The 26,152-nt window shown below is 31.7% G+C and overlaps 1 protein-coding gene across 1 annotated transcript; it reads right to left on the reverse strand.

Annotated features, from left to right (window-relative positions):
- Positions 1 to 4,181: 4,181 nt before the first annotated feature.
- Positions 4,182 to 6,823, reverse strand: LOC105791158 (short-chain dehydrogenase TIC 32, chloroplastic). Its single transcript, XM_012619100.2, has 8 exons — positions 6,656 to 6,823; positions 6,194 to 6,425; positions 6,038 to 6,117; positions 5,739 to 5,889; positions 5,557 to 5,635; positions 5,129 to 5,213; positions 4,574 to 4,620; positions 4,182 to 4,487 (listed from the first exon to the last, which is right to left on the reverse strand). Exons 1-8 carry the CDS (start codon positions 6,759 to 6,761, stop codon positions 4,311 to 4,313), a joined length of 957 nt encoding a protein of 318 aa, XP_012474554.1. The 5' UTR covers positions 6,762 to 6,823; the 3' UTR covers positions 4,182 to 4,310.
- Positions 6,824 to 26,152: the final 19,329 nt, after the last annotated feature.

The raw sequence follows: 26,152 nt of genomic DNA on the forward strand, positions 1-26,152 counted from the left end.
TAAAAGTGTTAATTATTAAATGAGTAATTATTGTTTACATGTAACTTACTAAGCTATTTGTAGCTTACACATTTTCTCCTTTCCTTTGTTTTATAGTGATTTAAGCTTGCTTGAATTGGGGATCGTCGGAGCTCATATCACACTATCATAACCATCTTGGTATTATGTGTTTTTCAGAATGTTTAAAACTATGGCATGTATAGAGTCTTAATCATTTTGAGTATGTTCATATGATATGGCTAAGATTAGCTATTGAAATGGTTAGTAAAGATTATGTTTTGGTGTTATATGTGTGTAAATGGTAGTTAATATAAAGAAGCAGTTTCTTTGACAGCAGCAGTGACGTGAATGTGAAAAATCACCATAAATAGTAGAAATGGAATTAGAGAGTGAATGATATATAAAATTAAAGCTTATCAAGTCTATTTTTACATAAAATAAACGGTGTAGGCAAAGAAATTTTATATTTTGAGATAATTGAATTTTAGTGTGACAGGGTCAGAATGGTTTTTGAAGTCCCCTGTTCTGACTTTAGAAAATAATTATAAATTGCACAGAAATAATTATAGGTCATAATTTATATGTATAGATTCCTTAGTGAGTCTATTTTCAAAAGAAATAAATTTTAATCTTATATGAATTCTGTAAAATGAGATAATTTATTTTAGTGCCAAAGAGGTCAGAACTGTCAAGTAGTGAAACAGGGGAGAGTTTAATGAATAAACTGTACTAATTGGTTGAACCAAAAATTCTAAAAATTTTATGGTAAGAAGGTATATGTGTCTAGTTTCAGGTAAAATTTACGGATTTAAATTTTGAGTTTCGTAACTCAAGATATAATTAAATTAGTGACAGTCGCGCAGGTGGACAATTTTGTTGTGAATAGTGAATTTAATTTTAAATGCAAATTTTTATGCTCCGAATTGGTAAGTTAAGTTAGATAACATCTCTTACTCAATTCCGGCGATGGTCTCGGGTAAGGGGTGTTTCATACTTAAGCCAATCTTCCACTATTCTGCTGCTAGACAGCTCTAACCCTTAATCACTAAAAAATAAATATCTTTCATTAAAAGTCTCATATTATGTTTCCGTTTGTTTCCCTTTAAAATAGACTTATTAATCTTTTGGACATATAAATTTCATTTCCTATTTTTTATTACAATTTATATTGAATTTTCAAATTTATAATAGGGAACTAGAAATCATATTGACCTTGTCTCATAAAAATTATTATATCTCATAATCAACAATTGCATTGTTTACACTGTTACTATTATGCAAAACTAGACTCAATAATATTTAATTTCATATTTGATTCAATCTCTAACTCGATTTATACAATTTTTGGTAAATTTTCAAAGTTGTACTACCATTAGGGGTGAGCAAAACCCAATTCGACTCGAAAAAATAAAAATAAAAATTAAATTTTGAGTTAAACAAATTGAGTTATTCAAGTCAACTCGATTTTTTTCGAATTTCGAGTTAGAATGAAGTTTATTTTTCGAATTCGAATAACTCAAATAATTCGAACAAACCGAATACCAAACTATAATATTTTACATTTTTACCCAAACCCCCAAACCTTTTTACTTTTCTCCCAATACTTTTACTCCCCTCTCATCCCATCCTCATCTACCCCAAACCCATTCCTCCCCTCCTCCTCCTATTTACTTTCCCTTTTTATTTTCTTCTTAAACTTTTACTTTTCACCCTTTACCTTCAAATAAAAATATCATCCAAAAAAAAAATTTCTTGGAATGCTATTTAGATTATTGTATTGTTTAAGATTGAATTATTGATGATGCTATTAAATCTTTATAAATTTCTATTAAAATTGAATTATTAATGATGCCATAAAATATTTGTGTTAAAATTTTATGTTGGTATCAATTTCACATTTTATCTTTAAGATAACTTTTATTGAAAAATCACATTTGTTATATTTAATATATCTTTTAATTTCAAAATACATAGTGATAAAAATCAGAAGATAATTGAAGTAACTAAATGAGCAAAAAAGCTAACCCAGTATATAAAATATTAATAAATAAATTATGAGGAGATGAAAGTTGATAACAAATTTGATTACAGTGGGTGATAGTGATTACAAAGATCAAAAATCATTTTTTAAATTTAACTCGAATAAATATATTCGATTCGATTCGAATTCAATCTCAATGGACTCGATTTGAGAAAATTTCAAATCGAGTTAGAATGATAAAATAGGATTCGCCAACTCGATTAACTCGAAATTTTTTCATTCGATTCGATCGAACGCTCACCCCCTAACTACCACTGCTGTCCATAAACTGTTTAGTGAAACATTTTGCTCTTCCATGATTTGATTAAGTAAATTCTTGTTATTTCATTATCCATTCTCAATAATAATAATCGTATTCAAATATCATTATCTATCGACATTCACCACTTTCTTTTATTTAAACTTAAATCTTACAATAATTTAATTTAATCACATAACTTCTAAACTTCAATCATCATAGTAACTTCTTAATAATTTATCTCACTTTAACATCAAAAATAAAGCTAAACCTTCATGAATTCAGTAAGGTACTTGCCTATTTTCTTCCTTTGAATTCAACATTTCTGTTTTTAATCCAAAGCTTTCCTTCATCTAGTTTTTTTTCTTCTCCCCCTTTTATTTCTTTTTTTGCTTTCTTGTTGCTGCCATCCCACCTTTCTCCCTTCTAGAAATCTCTATACTTTTCTTTTATTTCAATTTTAGTCTTTGTACCATCAATCAATCAAATTCCACGACATTTCAAGCCTTATTTCCACAAATTTCCCCCTTTTTATTTACACCTCATCATTTAGATATTCTAACCTTATGATTATCTTTCCAAATAATGAAAAAAATACACTTAGGTCCTTCACCCATTAATTGGAAAAATTACACTTTAGTCCATATTTTTTACTTTATTCAATTTAGTTCATATCTCGGTTTTCCAACTTTATATATCAATAAGTCTCCATTTCAAATTCATTAAAAATATTTATTAAATTTTCACCCATTTTCTTAAAATGGTAAATTTGCACTTTTGGCCCTTAACATTTTTGTATTTATTTTTATCCTCATAATTTTAAATATTTACATTAGGGCCACAAAACTTTTCATATTTTTTATGATTTAACCCTTTCTTAATTTAATACATACTTTCTTTAATTTTATACCTTATTTCACCAATATTTTTATCTCGTATTTTTACAACCAAAGGAGTTTTTGGGAGGTTACAACCCAACTTTAATAAATTTTCATTTTGTTCACTCGTTTTATCTTTTAAAATTAATTTTATTTGTATCTTTTTTTTCGAATTAATTTTAGTTTTTTAATAAAAGGCAATGATGTTTGAATCAGACCATATTAGTTGGTCAAATTGGTTGGATAAAGAACTAGTCAAGGTATTGGTTCGGAGAAAATCATTAGATCAATTGACTCAAAAATTGGTATGGACCAGTTGAACCAAATTTTTTATTACTAAAATATGTAATAATTTATTTAATTGAACTAGATGGACCAATTAGATTAGTGGTTTGACCAATTCCACCCTCAGTCCGATTTTGAATACTTTAGTAGAAGGAAAAACCAACAATTTTATAGGAAAAAAGCTGGATTTCTATTATAAAAACTATTTTAGTGTTATTGAAAGACAACAATTCATTTGAGCATTCATACTGAAATTGATCAGAGGGTTTTCTAATGCTTGATAAATTTCGAAATTTGGTACACTTAAGGTGGCTCCTACAACTAATCGACTTAAAAGAAGCGAACTTGATCCTCAACAGTCATCCGACTTCTTTTAAATGGATAAGTATGAAAATTTGAGATTTTTGGCTTTAAAAGTCTGATATACTAAAAGAGGTGCAGTTGAAGAAGCAAATGATTGTTTAGTTGAAAAGGAACTGGTTTTCTTGTGGTTAAATGCCATTTAGTTACTTCCTTCATCCTTGTAATATACCGTCTGATAACTTAATGAGTTTATTTCCATTGTTGAAACAAATCAAGGATGTTTTGATTGTTGAATACCCTTTCCAGCTCCCGGCTTCTTGTGTTCAGTGATACATTTGATATTGTCTAATTTTACTCTTGAAATGCCTTCTTTAATGGTTAATGTTTGTTTCTAAACCACTACTTAAATACTATCTGTAGGTCAATGGATTTAAAATCACAGAAAAATGAAAATATATTGTATTTTCCTATATCATACTCAATTTAATTTGGAATACCTTAATCCAAATCACTAAAACCATTAAAAAAATCCAAAAAAAAAAAGTATAAATTTCGCTGATGCCTATCAAGTGTTGTTAGGACAGTTGTTGATCAAAGTGAAAGTAAAATCCCAGAGTTTCCTTGCCAAGGCATTATCATTAGCTTGTAAGCTAGTTTCAGCTACATTACTGTCTGCAAAATAGAGGCCAGTCTTCCCCGTAACTTGTGGATGCAATGCCACATAGCATGTGGTTGCTGCGCCCTGAAACCACCTCAATCAATCCAAACATGTAGTTATACATTTTCTACACAACTTCAAAATGGGGCTAAAAATTTCAAAGGCTATACCTGCTCCACGTTTTTAATGACATATTTACCAACAAGACCAACAAGACCTACATCAGAACCAGATTAAATAAATCATAATCGTCTCCTTTTCTTTGGTATAAGTGTAAAAACTATTCAAAATAAAGGGTACATGCTGATATAAACTGAAAGCATCTCAGTTTCAATAAAATACAAAGGGGCTACTCTAGTAAGAGGAAACCAACCTTATAATAAACAGGACATATTAATTGCTAACAGGCTCTTGGAGTATATGCTTATATGGAGTTCATGATTCCAATTTTGAGACTCATCATCCATAATAGTACATGGGATGAGAAAGGGAGACGGTCAAATGCATCATATTATAATCGTAGAATATTTGGTTTACAACACGTGTTTTACTATGTGGACGCACGAACTGGTTGGGTTTAAAGCTAGCATCTTTACAATGAACTGCAATGATGGGAGCTTTGAAGCATAAAAAGATGATCACTTTACCATATTGTTTTTAATATGCACAACCCTAGAAGGAAAAAAAAAAAAAGAAAGAAAGAAAGAGAGGAAGTAAATCAATACCATTGATAAGGTTGGAATGTCGAAAAAGGTTGGTTGCAATGGCACCTGGGTGAAGCGAATTTGCAGTTATGGCCACTTCATCTTCCTGTTTAAAGAGCATACCACCAAAATATAACAGCATGTTTTGGTTGTCATGACTACCATGTACTTTATCTAATAAGTTCCATTGTTTGACATTCTTGTGCACTAATTCAGTCATATGCGAGAATACAAGTCCTAGGTGGCAGATGAAATAACACCGATTAACAAACCAAACTCAATCAACCCTGCTCTTTATATCATACTTCCCATTTTATAAGCACAACCATAATTTCAATTTTTGCTAAGAAAAATATAAAGATTTTAAATTATATAACTACAGAAAAAACCACTAAATTGTTAAAAGTAATGTTACTGACGTAATAAGGATCCTTGGACATGGAAGTCACCTTTAAACGTCTTGCAAGTTCATTAGCATGCAAGACATTGGCAAGCTTTGACTGGCCATATGCAGATAAGCTGTTGTACCTATAAATTGTCAATTCACAAAGAGGTATTTAGGATAAAATATAAAAGCTTCCACTATGTGATTTGATTATGATTTAAGTATTGAATGTATAGATGGTCTTACCCTGATTGATCATTGATTTTGTCAAATCGAATACCTTCTGGATATGAGAATTTGTGACGACGGGACGAGACATTTACAATTCTTCCTTCTGTCCTTCCTTGTGCTGTTTTCTTCATGGTTTCCAGCAATAGATGTGTTAGGAGGAAGTGTCCTAACAAGGGAAACAGATTTTCTTCATTGCACTGTTCTGTCATTTTCTTTCCTTCTTGCTTGTTTATACTTCAAATCATTGCTTTCGAAATTTCAAACAATCAAGTAGGCATCTAACCATTACTATGTCTCTTTTCACGAAACCTTACCTACGTGGTTTGTGGCGAGCTGTAATTCTATGCCATCTTTTGAAAGCATGAAGGGTGTAGCCATGATTCCTGCATTGTTACTTTAAAAAGTACATATTCCTCTTAAATAATTTTCAAAGATAACAAACATTAGCATACACTGGCAAATACACTTACATGAGGATGTTGAGTGGAAGACCAGAGGATATGAAATCAGCAGCAAATTTCCTCACTGATGCCAATGAACTCAGATCTAATTCCATTGCATCAATTTTGGCATTGGGATTTCTCTTAGCTATTGTTTCTTTAACTTCCCTCCCAGTAGGCATATTTTTGACCGCCATAACTACATGGACACCGCGCAGTGCAAGAACTCGTGCGGTTTCAGTGCCAATACCACTTGATGCCCCTGATGCAATTTCATCACAAATTTTATCCTTATTTCACACTAATGACTTTTATGTTGGTGAAGCTTTAACAAGCGCAGTGAAGTATATCCAAAAACATAAGTTAACATCTCCAAACATATTTATTTGCAGATATAAGAGTAATTATTCTTTCCAATAATTAAAAGAAGAGAGAGAGAGAGAGTAGATTTTACGAAAATTTCTAAACCCAAAATAAAAAAAAAGCAAGGACCTGTGACGACGGCGGTTAGACCAGTGCCGTCAATCCCTTGTGTAACTTCTTCAGCTGTAGAAGAAGCTGAAAACCCAGACGCCCCTTTCCTGCTAAACAACCACATTTCCTGCTAAACTCAGCTCCCAACACTCTATTTTTCTTGTTGGATTAAATGGAAATGCAATCAATTTTTTTAATTATAATATCGAATTTAGCTATTAATATTTAAACTTTTAGCTAAATTTTGTGATTTTTTTTAAGTGCCAAATTTCGCCGTTAATCTTTTGAAAAAAAAATTGAATTGATTTTTTAACAGAAATATGAACTAAAATGTTAAAATTTTAAATATAACCGTTCACATGATAATTTACATATATTTCATGCCTTCTTTTAAAATTCTTTTATGAACTTTTGTTTTCGAATTTTTTTGAATATTTTTATAATTTTTAATTTATTTAGTGACATGACATATAAAATAAATAGTATCATGTTAGCATGAATTGCACGTGGGCTGCCACAAGGGCTGTGACGCCAACTCATTAAAAAAGTAATATTTTAGTCAACATTTCTGTTCAATAAAAGCAATTTGATTTTTTTTAAAAAATTATCGTTCAAACTTGGCTAAAAAAATGAATAGAGCCAAATTGACAAAAATTCTAAACATTAAAAGCTAAATTTATTATTATCTTTTCTTTTAATAATCTCATTATAGATTCTGATCCCATCTTTTTTGTTTTATATAATGCTTAGAACTATTCATAGCCCATTCCAACCCATAAATAGGAGGATAATGCGCTTTAGCGCACTCGAACCCACATTTTCTTGTACTAGCAATAATACTCATATCAATCGAGCTAATATACCCTTCTTTTTTAATATATTATATCTATGGAAAAGGATTGTATGAAATAGTGACGACAAGTCATCTGTATCCCTTTTCTAATAGTTTAATGCCACATCAACATTTTTATCTTGAAAAAAATCAAATCCAAATGAAAATCCTGAAAAGGATGAAACTATTGATGTGACATTAAACTATTGAAAATGAATAATATATTTGTTTCACAGGATCCTTTCTTATATATCCATATATTATTATTTAATTGTATAGTTTAGTTGGTGTATCTCATTGACATAATCCTAATTACTAAAAACTCATTCTATTTATTTACTATGAGATTATTTTTATCTTTTTTTTATTTCATTATATAAAATTTTAAAAAACTACACATTATGATATTTAAATTTAAGATATTGTAATCTTTAAATTTCAATTTTATTATTTCAACTCTTATTTAATTTTTATATACTTTTTTTATAAATATATATTACTTTTATGTTTTTATTTACATTGAAAGTGTATTATTGAGAGATGTCAAGCACCCAAATCCAATAAAGCTCAAATATAAGAACAAGAAGAATTAGAAAAGAAGAAGAAGAATATTAGCTAACCTATTCCGATGAATTGAACTTAAAGTAGGCAGTATTGCATCGTTGGATGTTTTACTATAACTAATATATATTAGTATAGACCGTTTTGATGTATCATTTCAATTTTAAAGATATTTTGTAAAAACTATTTAATATATAAAAATATTTATAAATATTAAATGAGATTAAATAAATGGGGTCAAAATAAAGTTGAATATTTTAAGGGTTTTTTCTCTTGTTTATTTGTTATATAAGTTGTTTACTTCTTTTATTGTTTATTAAATTTTATCTATTTTAAAGTTTAAAGTTGCTTAACTTTACATTGGATAAAGTTTGAAGTTTAAAGTCAAATTTTACAATTAAAGTTGTAATACCCAATTTTAGCCCGGCTCACATATGGAAACATAATTTTCGAGGATATACAATCTTAGATATGATATGCAATCTTAGATATGATATATACAATCTTAGAAGATATGATTTTGTAATCTTAGAGATTTAATTTGTAGATACCCTTTAATCTTAGCCGTTGATATAATTGATCTGTACCGTTGGATTTGGGGAGGCTCAGCTGTAAATAGAGGCCTCTCCCTTCATTGAGGAGGGGATCAATAAAAAGAAAGCTATTATTTTTGCAACACAGAGAGTTCAAATAGCGGGAGATACAAAATTTTTTAACACAGAAGGTTATTTTTTTTCCATTTGGTATTCTTCATTCGTAGTTTCGTTTTTTTTATTTTATTTTTATTTATTTATTCCGCTTAAAAATACGAAGAAAAGAAAGGAGGAAAAAGATTTTACCTTTTTTCGTCGAAATCGTCGGATGGTTGCCATCTCCGTCGCGATCAGAGTGTTGGCATAGGCGAACGGCGATGCAAAATGGGTTAAGAAGAAACCCTAGCAGAGAGCATTTGTTTTTTATTTTTATTTATTTATTTATTTTTTTTCTTGCTACTGCAAATATTTTTTTTAAAAAAAGGAAGAAAACTGTTTTAAAACCTAAGGGCAAAACGACACCGTTCGGTTTGGGGGTGGGTTCGTGCGTCGACTCGACCCGCAGGTTGGGTCCGCGCGTTTTCACCCTAAATGGGTAATTTGCGCGATTACCCCTCGGTGTTTTCACATTGTTCCAGATCTATTTTTTAAATTTACCCGGTTCATTTTCAATTTATTCACTTTAGCCTATGTCAATACACAGCGTTTTGGGAAGTTGGGTTATTGCCCATCTGGACCCCATGTCATTCGCGTGTGGCATTTTCGTCCCTCATTTTACTTCTAATCCCATTTGTTGCCTGCTAATTCGATTTCAATTACAATGTGACTTTTTTTTTACTCAATTTATTACCTTTTAGCATTATTATTTTATTATTACTATTTTGTTTTATTCCCATAATTGATAATGTACATTAATTTTCATTTATCTTCTTACACGCATATTTATTTTTTTAATATAGAGTAATCATTATTTTATGTATATATGTAATTATTATATATATATATGTACAGATTTATTATATATATATGTATATGTAAATATATTGTTATATTTTTAAAATAAATATTTTTATATTTATCTATATACGTGTATATGTTTATGTTTTTAAAATGCTCACATACATATATATTTTAATACATATTTTAATCTATATATTTTTTTATATTTTTCTTTATTTCATAAATGCATTATATATTTATATAAATTTTATAATTCAAAATTTTATATGTAAATCTTGTGCTTGTTTTTTTTCTTCCTCATAATTTCAATAAATATATTATGTACCTTTTTATTCTTTATGCGTTTTGTTTATTTCCTTCTTTTGTTTATCGATATTATGTTTTTATTTATGTTTTAAAAGCATGTTTTTATGTCAATTTTGTTTATTTATTGTTTATATTATTTCTATACAATTGTTGTACTTGTTATTGTGACTATCACACGCATTCAATATAACATTACATCATCTTTTACTTGAATTTAAAATAGAACTTTTCAAAATAGAGATAATACTCGTATTTAGGATTTTCAAGGAAATTGAGCCCTAATGTATTGGGTTCCGATTTTCTTCGTTAAATCTAACAATCGAGTATTTCTCTTTAATCAAAAAATAAGAAATCATTATTGGGAATTCAACACGTTGTGTCCTAACGTATTGGATGTGACGCATTAATTTCTCGAAATGAAGATTTTTTCTAAAAAATAATAAAGGAAATATTCCAAGTTTGGGATTTTGGAGGAATTGTGCCCTAACGTATTGGGCCGCGATTTCTTAAATCTTGAATAAATGGATATTCTTTTAAATTTTTATTACACGAGTATTCTGGCCTAACTCATTTTTGAGGAAATTAGAATGTCGTGCCCTAATGCATTGGGTGTGGCATTTTCTTTCTCTGAAATGATAAGGGTCTTAATACGTAGCGTTTTTAAGTTTTTGCTAAGGATTATATTTTTCAAATTTTCAATATTAAGACATTAATTAATTAACTAGGTACCAATTTTTGGGCGTAATGAGGCTGCTAATCCTTCCTCATACGTAACCGACTCCCGGACCCGTTTTTCTAAAAATCGTAGACCAAAATCGTTTTTAGGTGACCCAATCACACCTCAATAAAAGATTGGTGGCGACTCCCAATTTTCATTTTTTAAAATCTAAAATTTTTGTTTTTCAAAAAAATGGTTTCGACAAAAGTTTATTTTTTATTATTTATTACTCTAAATAGTGAAAAAAAGTAATTATATATATATTTTGAACATTTTTATGCATCAATCATTCCACAATGTCTTAGATATGTAATTAAAATGAACTAATACAATGTATACATATTAAAACTTTCACCAAGTGATGAAAACTACAAGCATCTGAATCGTTTTCCTCTCCTTTCCCATTTTGTACTTCCATCAGTGAAATTCATTCTTGCAATCGTCTTTGGCATATCGTATTCTTGATCGCATCTTCCTGGCTGATCTGAGCTTGCCGGAGTCCCCATATTTATTTCCTCCAATCTCTACTATATTTTTCAACATTTCCCTCCAATTTCAACTTGATCTTTCACCGTCTTTTTTAAATAGCTAGCGTCTATCCACAACAACCAATTCTCTAAATTTGGTTTTGCCTCAACATGGGTGGATCTCGTTTTGCACTATGTGCGATCAGTTACATATAATTCTGACGATAGGTCTAAGAAGGGGGATCCATTGAGCCCCTTTCTATTTCCCTTTTATGGTGAATGACTTTCTTCTTTGTTGCGGATGACTACTCGAGATAGATTAGTGAAGGGTGTTTAGGCTTTGAGATCAGAGCCGATAGTCTCCCATTTATTCTTTACGGACGAAAGTTTAATTTTTGGTGAAGCTACTTTGGCAGGGGTATGTCATATTAAAAGTATTCTTAACAAATATGAAGGGTTTTCGGATCAGATGGTTAACTTTGATAAGTTTCTTATTTGCTTCAGTCCCAATGTTGATGCTATGACGTAAGATTGTATGTTGTTGGAGTTGGGAGTTCGAGATCTTGGTATGTCGATTGTGGTGGGGCAGAATAAGAAGGTGGCATTTTATACCATTAACGGATTCAGGGTGGGATTGCCAAGTGGAGGAGAAGAGGTTTTTATAAAGTCGGTTCTGCAATCCATTCTGGCATATATTATGTGTCACATCTGATTTTTAAGAGAGGTCTGAAATTTAGATAAAAGTTGAGAGTTAATTGAAAGAAACTGTAGGTTTGGTGACCTCCGCAGTAAAATTTAAAAATTTTAGTGGCTGAATGGAAAATAGTTGACTTTTAATTCTAGTTCAATTATGTTGGAATTGATTGGTTCCTAAGTGGGAAACATAATGATGTCGACCGCTGGTTTTGATAGGATTTTTAGGTGGCCGTGTGTGTAAGATTATTTATAGCTGAGAAGTGTTATTACAGGGGAAATTCTTCTAAATTTTATTTCATTTTCTTCTCCTCTTCATATTTTTATTTAGCTATTCTGAGGAAGAAAAAATTTAAGGAAAGCTCTGCATGAAGTGATGAATATGAGGGTTGATTTTGAAATGATGGAAATCTGATGAGCTGGTAAGGTTCCTAATCTTCCAGTACTCGTGGATTTGAGAAAAAAAAGTTGAGAGTTTCGATAAAATTTAAAATGTTTCTGCAAGTTTTTGAATTTTGGATTTTAAATCATCAATGCCTTCGGGTTAACTGGTATATTTTTTGTTGTCATACTTAGCTAATTAGGATGGAGGAGACTGGTTGTTGGAAAAGCTAAGCTGGTGGGGAAGAATGGTAGTAGGTGAGTTCTTATACTCCACTATTTTGGTGTTGTTCTGGTTGTTGTGTTGCTTATATGTTTTACATTAAGTTCAATTTGAGTTATTTGACTATATATGGTTGTTGTTGATTGGAAAAGTTATGCATGCATATGGTTGTGCAATTATATGAGTGTTTGAAAAAAATGTTCTTTGAATGTTTGATATGGTTATGTATCGATAAACTGACATGTGGCATACTCCATGTTGTAATAGTTAATGTAATGTTGTGCGTGAAATGTATGTTTATAAAATGAGGAGTACAGAGGAAATTATTTGACAGGTTAGTTGAAAATAGGAAAATTGACATAATGGAGGAATGAAAGGATTGAATGAGAACTGGAGTCACTGCAATATGAAATGCCTCGGCATTATGGGTGAACATTTAGGTGTTCAAATTAACAAAGAGGATTTTAGAAAGCTTGATTCGTTAAATCATCTACCGGTTGGAGCAACATCATGAAAATGATCTATTGGCTTTATGGAATTGTATCATGGAAGTGATCTACTGGCTCTACCAAGCGGTATCATAGGAATGATCTATTGGCTTTACGGAGTGGCACCATGGAAATGGTCTATTGACTTTCTAGAGTCGAAAGTTCACGGCTAGCCATGGCATGATCTAGTGGGAAACAAGTCTACACTTATAGAAAAATGAAGTCCGCTAGGATTGTAAACATGGAAGCCTGTTAGGGCATATATGTGAAATCTATTATGTGACTCGCATGATGAAAATTCCATCATAACGGTTATGAAGCGTATGGGAGCGTCGACAAGCTTTCAGATAAGAGGCTTCGCTAAGATGTAAAGGCAGGAGAAATGTGTGAAAGCGTCTTGTATGTGGGTAGTGGAAAAAAGGGGGTTTTCTTTTAGAGTAATTGCAAATATGTATTCGCCATTAAGAGTCTACCAGAGGTAACGAATAAGCCAACATTAACTATGAGAAAGAGAAACAATGCATCAGATTCTATTTCTAAGTGTTTCTTGACACAAAAGGGTCATTAGAAAAAGGGAAGTTCGCCATGGACAATCTTAAGTGGAATGTCCGCTAAGGACTATCTATTTTGTAAAGTCCATAAGGGACTAACAAATGAAAAGGAGGACTATCTAATGTTGGGAAGTTGGTCTCATATGATCTAATGATGAGATAATGGATTATTTATTACTAGGAAGTCCATTAAGACTATCTGATTAAGGGAATATCTTTTCAGGCTATCTTGAAAAGGAAAGTCTAGTGAGACTATCTTACAAGTACAATTCCACAAGAAAAGTGTAGTGCTTAAACTATCCGCCAAATCTTATATTCAAAGGCCACATACGAGGATGTAAGTAAAAGAGTTTCCTCTGGAAGGGTATATGCACAAGCTAAGTTAAAAGAAAGTAAATTTTGGGATAATACAGTAAGTCGATATTGAGTCTCGACTTGAAATGAAGGAAATCAGGGTAAGAATCCATCTTTTTGGTGAAACACTTGCAAGTCCGCCAAAGTTAGTCGACAATCGGTATATCTATTAGCGTGGCTATTTTTTTATGAGTCTAAACAGTGAGGTAGAATAAAAGTCTGGGATGAAGCTTGAAAAGTCAAGTCTTGAAAAGGGGTTTTCAGAGAGAGTACTATTCGTTCAAGAAGGATGTGTAGACGTCGACCATGCCAAATAAATTGCGAAAGCTTATATGAAACTCAGAGAGTTATTTATGTGTATAAATTCTTATTACTTGTAATATCAAGATTTATTATTCCATAATTTATGTATGGGATCTTACTAAGTTCATTCAAAATTATGAGTGATGTGCTTTGATTGCATGATCAAAATGCTAACATTGGAATATTGGGAAGGGACCAAGCGAAATCTCGCGGAATCCAAGTGGATGTTTTGTTGCAGTATCATACGTATAGAGGGCCGCCCTTAGAGGCTACGCCTTGAGGTTTGAATAAGTGTAAATAAATTGAATCTAAGTTTCAAGTTCGCAGTAAATATATATTTATGCCTAGTAAAGCAAAAATGATTGTAAAAACTGTAATCAACTTATTTTGTTACTCGTAGAATAAGAAGTTTTATTGGATGTTTATTCCTAGAACGCGTTTGATAACTAAGAAATTGAAATAAATTTATATGGTAAATAAAGATTAAATTTGACATTGTTTAAGTTGGTAAATAAGTCAAGTTAGAAATGTTGTTAGGTAATACAGTTTTAATTATGACATTTGGTACCCGGACTCGGCGATCGAGTCGGGTAAAAGGTGTTACATTATGTCTTATTTTCTACTGCTTAATTCTTTTTTGCAGGGAATTAGAGTCAATATTGGTCATTATTGGTGGTAGAAATCCCACTCCCAACAAGGAATTCATTGGTGCACATGGGAGACTCTTTGTGCTGCGAAGGAGGTAGGAGGTATGGAGTTTCGTAATTTTGCCAAGTTCAATATCATGTTGTTGGCCAAGCAGGGTTGGCGATTAGCGTGTGATCCTTTATTTTTAATGGCACAAGTTCTTAAAGAAAAGTATTACCCACATGCACAACTTCTAGAATCAAATTTGGGGAATCAACCTTTGGTTATTTGGTGAAGCATCTGGCCGGCAAAATGACTCCTTTCCAAAAGAATCAGTTGATCGGTGGGTGATGGTACGATGATCTCTATTTGGGACATGCCATGGCTCTTGAGTGACAAGCCTTGCAAAGTTGAATCCCCAAGGGTTACTAGTGTTGCAAAAGTTATGTATTTAATCCATAATTCTATTAGTATTTGGAAAGTGGATGTGGTGTAGACATTGTTTACTCACCAAGAAGCTAGGCAAATTCTTAGCATATGGTTAGCGTATAATTGTTTGAATGATAGGCTGCGATGGTTTTGTCACACTCAATTTCCTTTAAACTCAAAAATTTGGAACAATTTGGGGCTTAACTTGAAAGAAACCGTAAGCTGGTAGTCTCTATTGAAAAATAAGAGAAATATAAAAGCTGGTTTGGAAATAGTTGAATTCCAAATCTAGTTTGGTTAGATTAAAACGAACTGGTTCCTTAGTGTGAGGCATACTGATTATTAACGGATGGTCTCTATAAGGTTGATAACTAAGCCAGAAGCGCTATAAATACCTAGGAAATGACTTCCCGAGGAGAGAATTCTTTTCATTACTTGTTTCATTTTCTTCATCTTCTTCCCTGGTTGCTTCGAAGTAGAGATAATTATGAGAAGCTCTGCATGGAGTGGTTCATGAGGGTTGAGTCAAAAAAATTGAGAATCCACTGAACAAGTAAGGTATTAAGACCTTTGGTGTTTGTAAGTTTAGGAAATAAAGTTAAGGATTTCTAGAACCATTTTAAGGGTTTTGCATGTTTCTGGAAAATTAAATTTTTCGTTGAAAAATACTAAATTTAATTTATGGTATTGGTTGTAATGCCTAGCTACCAGAAAAATAGAAGCTCTGGCGTTCGAGAAAGGCTAAGCTGAGAAGGGAAAGAAATATTAGGTGAGTTTCTGCACTTTAACCCTGGAAAGGCTAAGTATGTTCTAGATCGTATAGACTTATATATCCACCATTTTAGTTCAGTATGTATAAATTAACTATGATTCCATGGTATTTCATTTATGAAATGCATGAGTTGCATGCTTATTGTGGTAGTATGAAAAAGGGGATTAATGATGGGTTAGACGAAGTTAGGAATAGGAAAAAAGGGTGGTTCTGTTAGATACCGCCATATTGTGTTGCTATATACAAACTGTGATGAGTGAAGCTTTGGGTCTTGCGGAGGGGACACTGTGGTGTTCGAGCATTAAGGTTAAGAATGGCATAATGGATGAATAGGTGAAGGTATAGGGAAATTGGAATTCTGTTTTGATTTTGCCATCCATGATTATTGGGAGCAAACCGCGATGTGCGAAACTCTGGGCCTTGTGGAGGGACACTTTGATTTTCGAGCATTAAGGTAGATACAATATAAATTGATGTCGATAGTTATTAGGTTCCATAGATCAACACTGCGATGGTAGTAAGGTCTTTTTGGGCGAAACCTCTAAGTGGTTTAAGGTGTAAGATCATAGCTCAACTATGGTAACCAATTAAGTCTGCCGAGACAGTAAACACGGGGTAGTCCACCAAGATAATAAACATGTGTGGTTAAACAAGAAGGCAATAGTGGGACAAATTTGCAAATAAGGAAAAAAAGTTAGGAGAATAATGCTAGTGTTGACAAGTGGATATTGAAGAATCCATCAAACGAGGCAAGTGTAATGAGAAAGAGAATAGTCTGCCAAACCGTTATCATGAAAGCCTGTATGATACAGGGGTGAAAATCCAATGATGATCATACAAGAGAAATGATGTGCTAGTAATGCCTTATATATAGGAAATGAAAGAGGTTTTACTAGTAGACCGTAGTTAAGGATCTGCCAATATGAGCTGCCCAAGAAGTGCTCGAGGAGGATCTATAAGATAGAGGGAAACCTTGGAGGGTTATTGGGGATTCACTCTCGATATGAGGCCCGAGGAGGCCAAAGTTCTATAGGAAGGATCGATTGTCGATATTCCAAAGAGACGACTTAGTAAATAGGGGTTGGTTAGAACCCATCAATTGAAAGAAGTGTTAGAAAAAATAGACCGAGTGATAGATATGTCTGTCAAGACTATTCCTCTTTAAGGGACTATTACGAAGTAACCACCAAAGGGTTAGTTCTGTAGGGAAACATCACTTAAGAGGAATTGTGAACTCAAATGGTCACTCAGTTGATCGACTGTTGGATATGGAAGGCCCAAGTGGTTCATAGAAGCTGGATGTGTTATATTTATAAGCATGGTATCGCGAATAAAGCTAATTACTAGGAAGTAATTCAACCACCATTCATCCCAGTAGGATTTAAACCATCAAAGTGGCATGGGACCTTATTAGGTATCGTAACAGATGGAATGTCAGCAAGTCCTCTGAGACTTTGGTAAGAAAAAGAGTCTGCCATGGACTAAACAAATTTAGAAATATCGTCAATAGGGACATACCCAAAGGCCATTAGGAGGGTAGGTTAAAGGATTACCTTATAAATATATGATGGGGAGAAAAATCTACACTAATGAATGGAAGATAGGAAGAATACAAGTAAAAAAAGGTAGAGTCCACAGATATAAAGAGTCATTTGGGGAACCATTGAAACTAGTCAAAAGTGATAGGATTGCCTAGGAGGAAATCACCTAATGATCTATTTGCCAACGAAAAGGATTGGGAATAAATTTGAGCCTACTACATTGGGTTTAAGTGAAACTTACCGCATGAGCAGGGAGTTAATTGTATTAAGCTTTTTCTGCTTAAACCCCTGTGAGATGGGGTCTATTTTTGTGTAATGAAGGAACTCACTAAGTTCATCCGAACTTAAAAGGGTTTGACCTGTGGTTGTAAGACTTGCGTGCTAAGAAACTCGAGGAGGGACTAAGCTAGACTGAGTTAATTCAAAGATTTGACATCAATTTAGTGTCATGCACATAGGATGGGGTATTACGAGAGGCTTCACCTCAGGGTTCATTATGTTGTAATTATGTAAATCCTTTTAAATTTGGAGTTGTGACAGTGAGTTTTAGATTAAAATTTGTGTCTCTATTGTAAAGATTTTTCTTTAAATAAATAGGTAATACAATTTGATTTTAAAAAAGTGAGATCTAAATGAGTACATTAACCTAGTTCAAATGTGATGTTTCGTACTCGGATTCAGCAAACGGATCGGGTAGGGGTTTTATAGGTGTCTTAAGACCTTAGGGAAATTCATTGTGCGTACCTAATATCGGCTATTTCTACGAGGGTTTTCGAGTTTAGAGGAGGATAGTTACAACGATGTCCGTTCAGGAAATCAGAATCTGTACAAACAACTTTGGCAACTACAAGTGTCACCAAAAATCAAGATTACGGTATGGAGATTTATTAACAATTTTGTGCCTAACAACTCTAATTTGTTTCTATGTCGACTTAGGGAGAATTCGATGTGTCCTGGCTGTGGCATGGATGCCGAGACTACCCTTAACGTTTGTCGAGAGTGTACTATGGTACAACCTATATGGTTGGGCCTTGGTTTTGCTTGGCCGGTGGATCACCCTGAGGCTTCTTTGGTTGAGTGGCTTTGACACCTTTTTGTTGGTGGCTCTCCTACAGCAAGCTTAACAATCATAGTCACTATATAGGTAGTATGGTTTTCACGTAACCTATTAGTACATGAAAGAATACGACAGACATCGAGAGATGTAGTTACCTTTGCACTAAGCCAGTCTCGTAAATTGGAAACACTTTTCAACAGTCAACTAGATCAGCCAGGTTTTGACTTGAGATTATAGAGAAAACCGATGGAGCCTTTTGTCAAAGCTAACTTTGATGCGGGGTTCTATAGTCATTTAGGTTCTGCTGGTGCAGGGGCTATCATTTGAAATATTTCTGGATTAATCATGGGAGTGACATGCATTTGGAATCCCAATGTTTCTAATCGGCTAAGTGCCGAAGCATGGGCTGGGCTACAAGCAATTTAATTCGCTAAGGATATGGGTTTTAAGGCGGTGGAAATCGAAGGTGACTCTTTGATGGTCATCTCGAAGCTGTGATCATGTGGCCTTCATTGTTCGGAAGTTAGTCAGTATATCTGGGAGGAGAAACCGACTTCTTTAGCATTTGAGTTTTGTTGTTTTCAACATGTCAAAAGAGAAGGGAATCGTGCTTCTCACCTGATGGAAAAGGAAGGATTATGCCAAAAATGTGATGCATGGTGGGTGGAGGACGGACCAGAGGCGGTACTGGAGGTTGTGCATGAGGAAATTCGTCATTGAGGGAATAGGTGGATCTTACGACACTTCACCCGATAATACGCCTGACCTTAGCCGTTGCTCACTACCGGAATGCCTTTGCCAATGGCGACATCAAATGAGTTGGTGACTGACGATCCTTTACAGCTTGAAAGCTATTTGGGAATGATTATTGTGAACTTGGATACTTAGAGATGATGGCAATCACTCAAATTTTACAGGGGATATAGACAGAGATGGAGTGGTGGAACTTTTCAGTTATTGATAATCTGGTTTGTAGACGGTGAAGCTCATGGGTGCGACTGGCGTTTCTAGGTTTCCTTCTTTTAGTTGTTTCTTTTGTTGTTTGATTTGTAAAACAATGCCATTTTGTTCAATAACGATGTCCAAACTTTTTCTCAAAAAAAAAAAAAAAACCAATTTAATATCAAAACATTGATTTTTATAAAAGAATAAGTTAGTGTAATGTCAGATGTTGGTTGAAATTTTTATATTTTATGTTAATCTTTTAAGGGTTTTATATATGTCATGTGATTTATAGTACAACAGGGTTTTGAATTTAAATTGTATAAATTGTTTTAGTTGCAACTAATGATATACTTTTTGATTTTTGATTTTTTAACAAATTTAGTATAAAATATGAATAATCAATTCTTCGTATACGTACATTTCGATGGGGGTAATTTACTAAGCGGAGGTTGATTATGTATTGGAATCACGCCATCAGATAGGAATGAGATTCATTAAGAGTGTAAAACTTGATATAATGAAATAAAAGATCAGTGTAAAAACTAGTCAACGTTGTGGGTGTTGGACTTGGGGATGATTGTCCTTATGTAATTTGTGCACACATTGGTTGTTTGATGTTTAAACTAATATTAAGTGGTATTACGTGGTCGAATCGTAATACAAAAAGAAAACTTATATTAGTAGACGAAACTAAAAATGTCCTTAGTCTAATCGAAAATGAGTAAACCGATTAAAAGACTAATATGTCGTCTATCAAGTCCAATTGAGTAACAACTTTATTTTGAGAGGTACCAAAAACAGTAGTTTCAAAACTCCATTTTTTGATGATCGAGTTTGTAAATATTATTTATTAATATTTACGTGGTTATTACAATATTATACTTAATTCTGGTATAATAATTTTGGTTATTTGGAAAGTTAGTCAAGGTATAAGTGTACCGGTTCAAAAGTTAGTGGTTTTGAAAAATGAGGTATCGGGATCTCGTTTTCATAAATTGAGCTTGTAAATATTTTTGTTAAATATTTACATGATTTGTACATAGGTGAATTAAATTTTGGTTCGGAAATTTTTTGATTAGATGGTTAATTAGAGTATAAGGACTAAATAGTAAAAATCATAAAAGTTAATCACTATAGATTTTATTAGTTAAAAGGGCTTAATGAATAAATATTCAAGGATTTATATGTTAATTGGACTAAGTGGATGGTAAAAGCTTAATTAATTAGTACATTTAAGTTAAAATAATAATGGAAATTAAAAGAAACAAAAAGTGACTTTAGGGAAAGGAAAGAGAAAGTCTTATTTTCTTCTTCCTCTTGACTGATTCTTCCATAGCCAAGGAACCGAGTTCGGCAAAGCTTTATAAAATTTCATGGTGAGCAAATTTTTAATTGTTTTTTTTATTATAAATTTTATGTTTTTGAGATCGTTATAACTTAATCTAGCTAACTCGAGTTTAAATAAAAAATCTATTAAAGTTTAGAGAAGTTGCCATTGTTGTTCTTTGAAGCTTTTGATGTTAAATAAATGAATGTTGAGCTTAGAAATGAAATAGGACTAATTTGTAAAAATAAATTTGTTAGTTTTGAGTTTAAGGACTGAATGTAAATATTTCAAAGTTGATATGAAATTTCTATAATTATTGTTTCTAGAGGGCTATAGATGAATGAGATTGAAATTGGTTTAAAATCGAGCTCAAATTTGAAAAAATATAGCTAATTTAGTTTTAGGAATAAATTGAATAAAATTCAAAACTTTAAGGCATATTTGAAAAATAAAATTGAATTAATATATGATTACAATAGGCTATTTTGAGATGTTTGAAATTGATAAATTGAAATAAATTATTATACAATAAAACCTCAATAAATGAATATTCGATAAATTAATAATCTCAATTAAATAATAATTTTTCATCCCGACTTGGGCCAAGGGATAAAATCATAACTTCACTAAATACATAAGATAATAATTTCTAGAAAAGTCCTTAAGGGCCCAATGGAAATATAAAATAATAATTCATTAAATATACTGAAAATTTTATATACAATACATAAAACTAAAGTGCTTTCTAGACAACTCCTATTTTTTTTCAATTTTATTCTTTACTAAAATATGCATTTATAGTTAATTGCTTCTTCTTTGCATGTGAATCAAATACAATTTCATCTTTAGCTTTTAGAAGGGCATAAACCAAATCTGGTATATTCTTCTCTTGTTGTATTAAATAATTCTTCAAGGTATCCACAACTAGAAAAGCCTCTTTTAGAGAAACATGTGGTAAAACACTACTCTCATCTGGATCTTGCTAGTCATCAACTAGCACATCCATTACTCCCTGAATAATATCTTCATCCATGACATTTCTATAGTGTAAATCAGAAATTACTTCTTTTAATTTATGAATGCCTTCAACATCACCAATTTCTTGTTCGAGAGGCATATCCTCCTCGAATCAAATTTTGTAATGTCGGAAACAATTTGCAATAGTTGTAGGCTTCACATCAATATTCCAAGCAACATTAATAAAATGGATTGCATGCAATACATTAGTCTTTTCAAGATTTATTTCTCCTTTCTTGTAACGTTCCAAGATGTTAGAATAAAAGCGACGTTGATAATAAATCTTAACTGCTCTAATAATTCCAGCATCACATGGTTGAATTTTTTATGTTGAATTTGGAGGCAGCAAGAATAATTCAACGTTTCTCAAGCCTTCAATAACCTTGGGATAGGATGGGCAATTGTCTACTATAAGCAACACCTTTCTACTAGTCATTCTAGCATCAAACCAGCGAACACAATCTTTAAAAAGTAATCCAATCATCCATGCTATTTTGTTGGCTCGATAATGACAACTAAGATTGTCAATATTCACATGTTTAAAGCATCTAGGATTAGAAAACTTACTAATAACCCAAAGAGGAACTTTATCTGAACCATCTCTATTGTAACAAACCACAATAGTAAGTCTTTCCTTGTCCTTTTTTCGTCCTTCTAATTGCTTTCTAGCCAGTGAATGATATGCTTGCAAACGATAAAATAAGCCTGTTTCATCCATATTATAGATATCATTCCAATAAAAAATTTTCAATTTAGCTTTTATTTGAGGTAAAGCATATTCAATATTCTCCATAATAATTGAACCACTTTCACCAAATCTTCTATAAGACTTAATCCCATGTCTTGTCTTGAACCGTTCTAGCCAACCAATTGAGAAGTTAAATTCAGAATTTGCATCACCATACATTTTTTACAAAAGCTCTTTTACTTTAGTTTAAATCATTTCTCCAGTCATGTTTACTTTCTCTTGATATTGGAGAAACCATTCATACAACACATTCTCTAAATTGGGATATTTGGTTGATTTGTGCCTTTTAACATTGCTATTCTTTATCTCTTTTGACAAATATTCAGATGACCTTTTAAGAGTATTTGATATTATTGATTGGCTAACAGAGAGATCAAATGTTTGTTGAACCCACTGTTGCAAATCTTTTTGACTTGAAGAGGGATGCTCATTTTTGTACTCACATAATGCTTTTCTCATCTCATCTGTCAATGTAGACTTTTTTACACCTTTCAAATGGGAAGCCATGGAGGAAAAGATTACAGGAATTACAATATTTTGATATGTACATATGTTTATTTATAATAAAAATTTTAATCTATCCAATGAATATATACGTATTGGATTTTGAAACCATTAACTTTTTTTCTTTTTGGTTACATGAGCCAATTAATTAACTCTTTTTTTGTTACATGAACCAATTAACTTTAATTCATTGCACCTACATGCATATTGGATTTTGATAAAAAACCCATGCATAAAGTATGAAATATTCTTTAAATTAATAAATATTAATGTATCGATAAATTAATAAAATTTTCATTTATTGATAAACTAATAACCTCAATAAAATAATAATTTTTCGAGTCCCAAACGTATTATTTTATAGAGGTTTTACTATATAGATCAAGATTTGAGCTAATCGGGGGATAATCAAGGAAAAGTTAATTTTGCGAGTTAATCCTCGACATTTTGTGTGTCATTGATTTTGTCAGGTAAGTTCATATGGGGTTTACTTTATTAATTCACGATATGTTTGTATTATTTTTTATTTTCTCTTTAGTTTTAAATATGAATAGATGCGTGATATAGAATGGTTGCGAAATTTTTATGTGATCGAATGATATGTATATAATGATGTTATAAGGTTTAAAATGTATTTGAATTGCTATTTGAATTGTGAAAAGTGTGTATACGGTTATAAGAATTTAAAATAGTACGAATTGTTGAAATTTGTCCCAATGAACCTAATAAAGTCTTGCGCACAAGGTTATATGTTTATTCCGATGATTTTCGAGATCCAATATTTGTCGGAGACTCGAAGAGACTTGTGACACAGGTTTAGCTCAGACGAGTAACCTGCTGTTGTTTTAAAGGTTTAGCTAGATGTGTAGCCTTACATGTATATTTTTAGCTGGCCAAGCAAATTGATGTGTCTTCAAAGGTTTAGCCCGGACGGGTAACTTGACATGAATATATATTTTCAGCTCGAACGAGCAATTGATATTGTAATACCCAAAAAAAAAATTACTACAGTAAGAAAGTAAGATAATATTCCTGATATAGTAAAATAAGGAAATAAAGTGATAAAAAGGGTAAATTTGAGTTATGTCAACATTGAGAAGTATATTATGACATATTAATTCAAGAAAGGATTAAATCGCAAAAGTGAGAAAAGTTTTGTGGCCCAAGAGTAAATACTCAAAATTTAAGGGGTTAAAGTGTAAATATGAAAAAGTTAAAGGACCAATAGTGCAAATAGTTTAAGGTTAGAATAATCTAGAAACCAAGAAAAAATGGATGAATTAAGACCAAATTGAAAAGGTGAAGAATTTTGAGGGACTAAATCGTAATTTTACCAAATTAAGTGATGACTCAAGGATGGAATTTTAAAAGAACATAAAGGGCAAAATGGTCAATTAGAAGAGAGAGAAATCTAGAAGGCAATGATGATGTTGGTGATATTTTAGATTAATTAATTAAATAAATATTAGTTTATTAATATTTTAATTTGATTTTTAAATAATATTTTATTATTAATTTATTTAGTATATATATATGTGGAAAGAAAGATGAAAAGAAACCAACCCATCATCTTCCATGCATCTAACGTGAGGAGAATAGAGAAAGAAGGAAAGTTTTGCTTTTTTTACAATTTGGTCCTTCCTCCAAAAACTTACCATTTTCACCTAGAAATCAAAAGAATTTCCATATCCATCAAGAGAGAAATATAATAAGTAGACTATGGGGAGCTAGAATATCAAGTTGGATTCAAGAAATTGAAGCTGGAGGAGAGAGAAAATCAAGTTAAAGATTGAAATCAATAGGACAAGGTAAGAACATTGAGATTTCAATATATTTTTAAGTTTGATAGTATTGAAATAGCGTGGAAAAGACGTTATAGTAGAGTTTTCTTATATAAAGTCTTAGGTTCTTGATATATTAGTGAAGAGAAATAAGTGAAAGTGATGGGAAATATTATAGAGAAAGGGAATAAGTAAGTTATAAACTTAGTAATTAACACTTTGCACTAAAACAGTTTTGGACAGCAGCAGTAGGTTAAATTTGAAAAATCACCATAAATTGTGGAAATGAAATTAGAGGATTAAAAAAATATGGAATTAAAGCTTACCGAGTCTAGTTTCTCATAGAATAAACGTGTAAGTAATGGAATTGTAAATCATGAGATATAATAGATTTTGTGAGACAAGGTCAGAATGATTTTGGGTTCCCCTATTCTGACTTTGGAAAATCATAAAAAATTGTAAAAAAATAATTATGGGTTATAATTTATATTTTTAAAATCCTTAGAGATTCTATTTTCAATAGAAATAAACAGTGATATCATCTAAATTTTGTACAAGGAGATAATTAAGGTTTAGTGAAGAAGGGTCAGAACTGTTAGACAACAAAATAGAGGCGACTTTAAAGAATAAACTGTACTTATTGGCTAAACCAAAAATTCTAAAAATTTTATGGTAGGAAGATATGTGAGTCTAGTTTCAGATAAAATTAATGGATCTCAATTTGAATTTCTGTAGCTCAAGATATAAATAATTTAGTGACTATGACGCAAGTGGACAACTTTGAATGAATATATAAATAAATGGTGAAATTATAGATAATGTTACATATAAGCATGTTATATACATTAAGGATGTGGAATGGAGAGGAGGAGGAAAATATATGATTATGAATGCTTGATGAAATGAAATGTTTGAAAATTAATTTGTAAACTCCGGTAATGCTCTATAACCTTATTCTGGAGAAGGATACGGGTTAGGGGTGTTACAGATATACCAAGATACATGTGATCTGGTTTAGCTTAGATAAGTTACATAATGTCGTGTTGAAGGTTTAGCCTAAACGAGTAACCTGACACAATTATACATTCAGCTTGGACAAGCAATTGATATATCAGAGATACTTGGGATGCAAATTTAGGTCAGACGAGTAATCTGGTGTTGTTTTAAAAGGTTGAGGTCGGACAGATAACCTAACGTATACTTATAAATACATTCAGCTTGGATAATAGGGGCAGTAGTATAATTTTGCATGATATACTTTTTTATATTTTAAAGTGGTTAAATGTTGAATTGATTATGCATATAGTATTGAAAAGTTGATATTGGATTGAATTGATTTGAACTATTTAAAATGTATTGTTTGAAATGTGTTTGAACATGTTTTATATAGGGTTGGA

This window comes from Gossypium raimondii, chromosome 8 (genome assembly GCF_025698545.1).
Source record: "Gossypium raimondii isolate GPD5lz chromosome 8, ASM2569854v1, whole genome shotgun sequence".
NCBI classification, from domain to species: domain Eukaryota; kingdom Viridiplantae; phylum Streptophyta; class Magnoliopsida; order Malvales; family Malvaceae; genus Gossypium; species Gossypium raimondii.

Excerpts from the sequence above, each read along its gene's own strand:
- LOC105791158 (XM_012619100.2), bottom strand. The coding sequence starts at position 6,761 with ATGTGGTTGTTTAGCAGGAAAGGGGCGTCTGGGTTTTCAGCTTCTTCT. Across the intron at positions 5,636-5,738 it reads AAAATCAATGATCAATCAGG|GTACAACAGCTTATCTGCAT; the intron begins GTAAGACCATCT and ends GACAATTTATAG. Across the intron at positions 4,621-5,128 it reads ACATTCCAACCTTATCAATG|GTCTTGTTGGTCTTGTTGGT; the intron begins GTATTGATTTAC and ends GTTCTGATGTAG.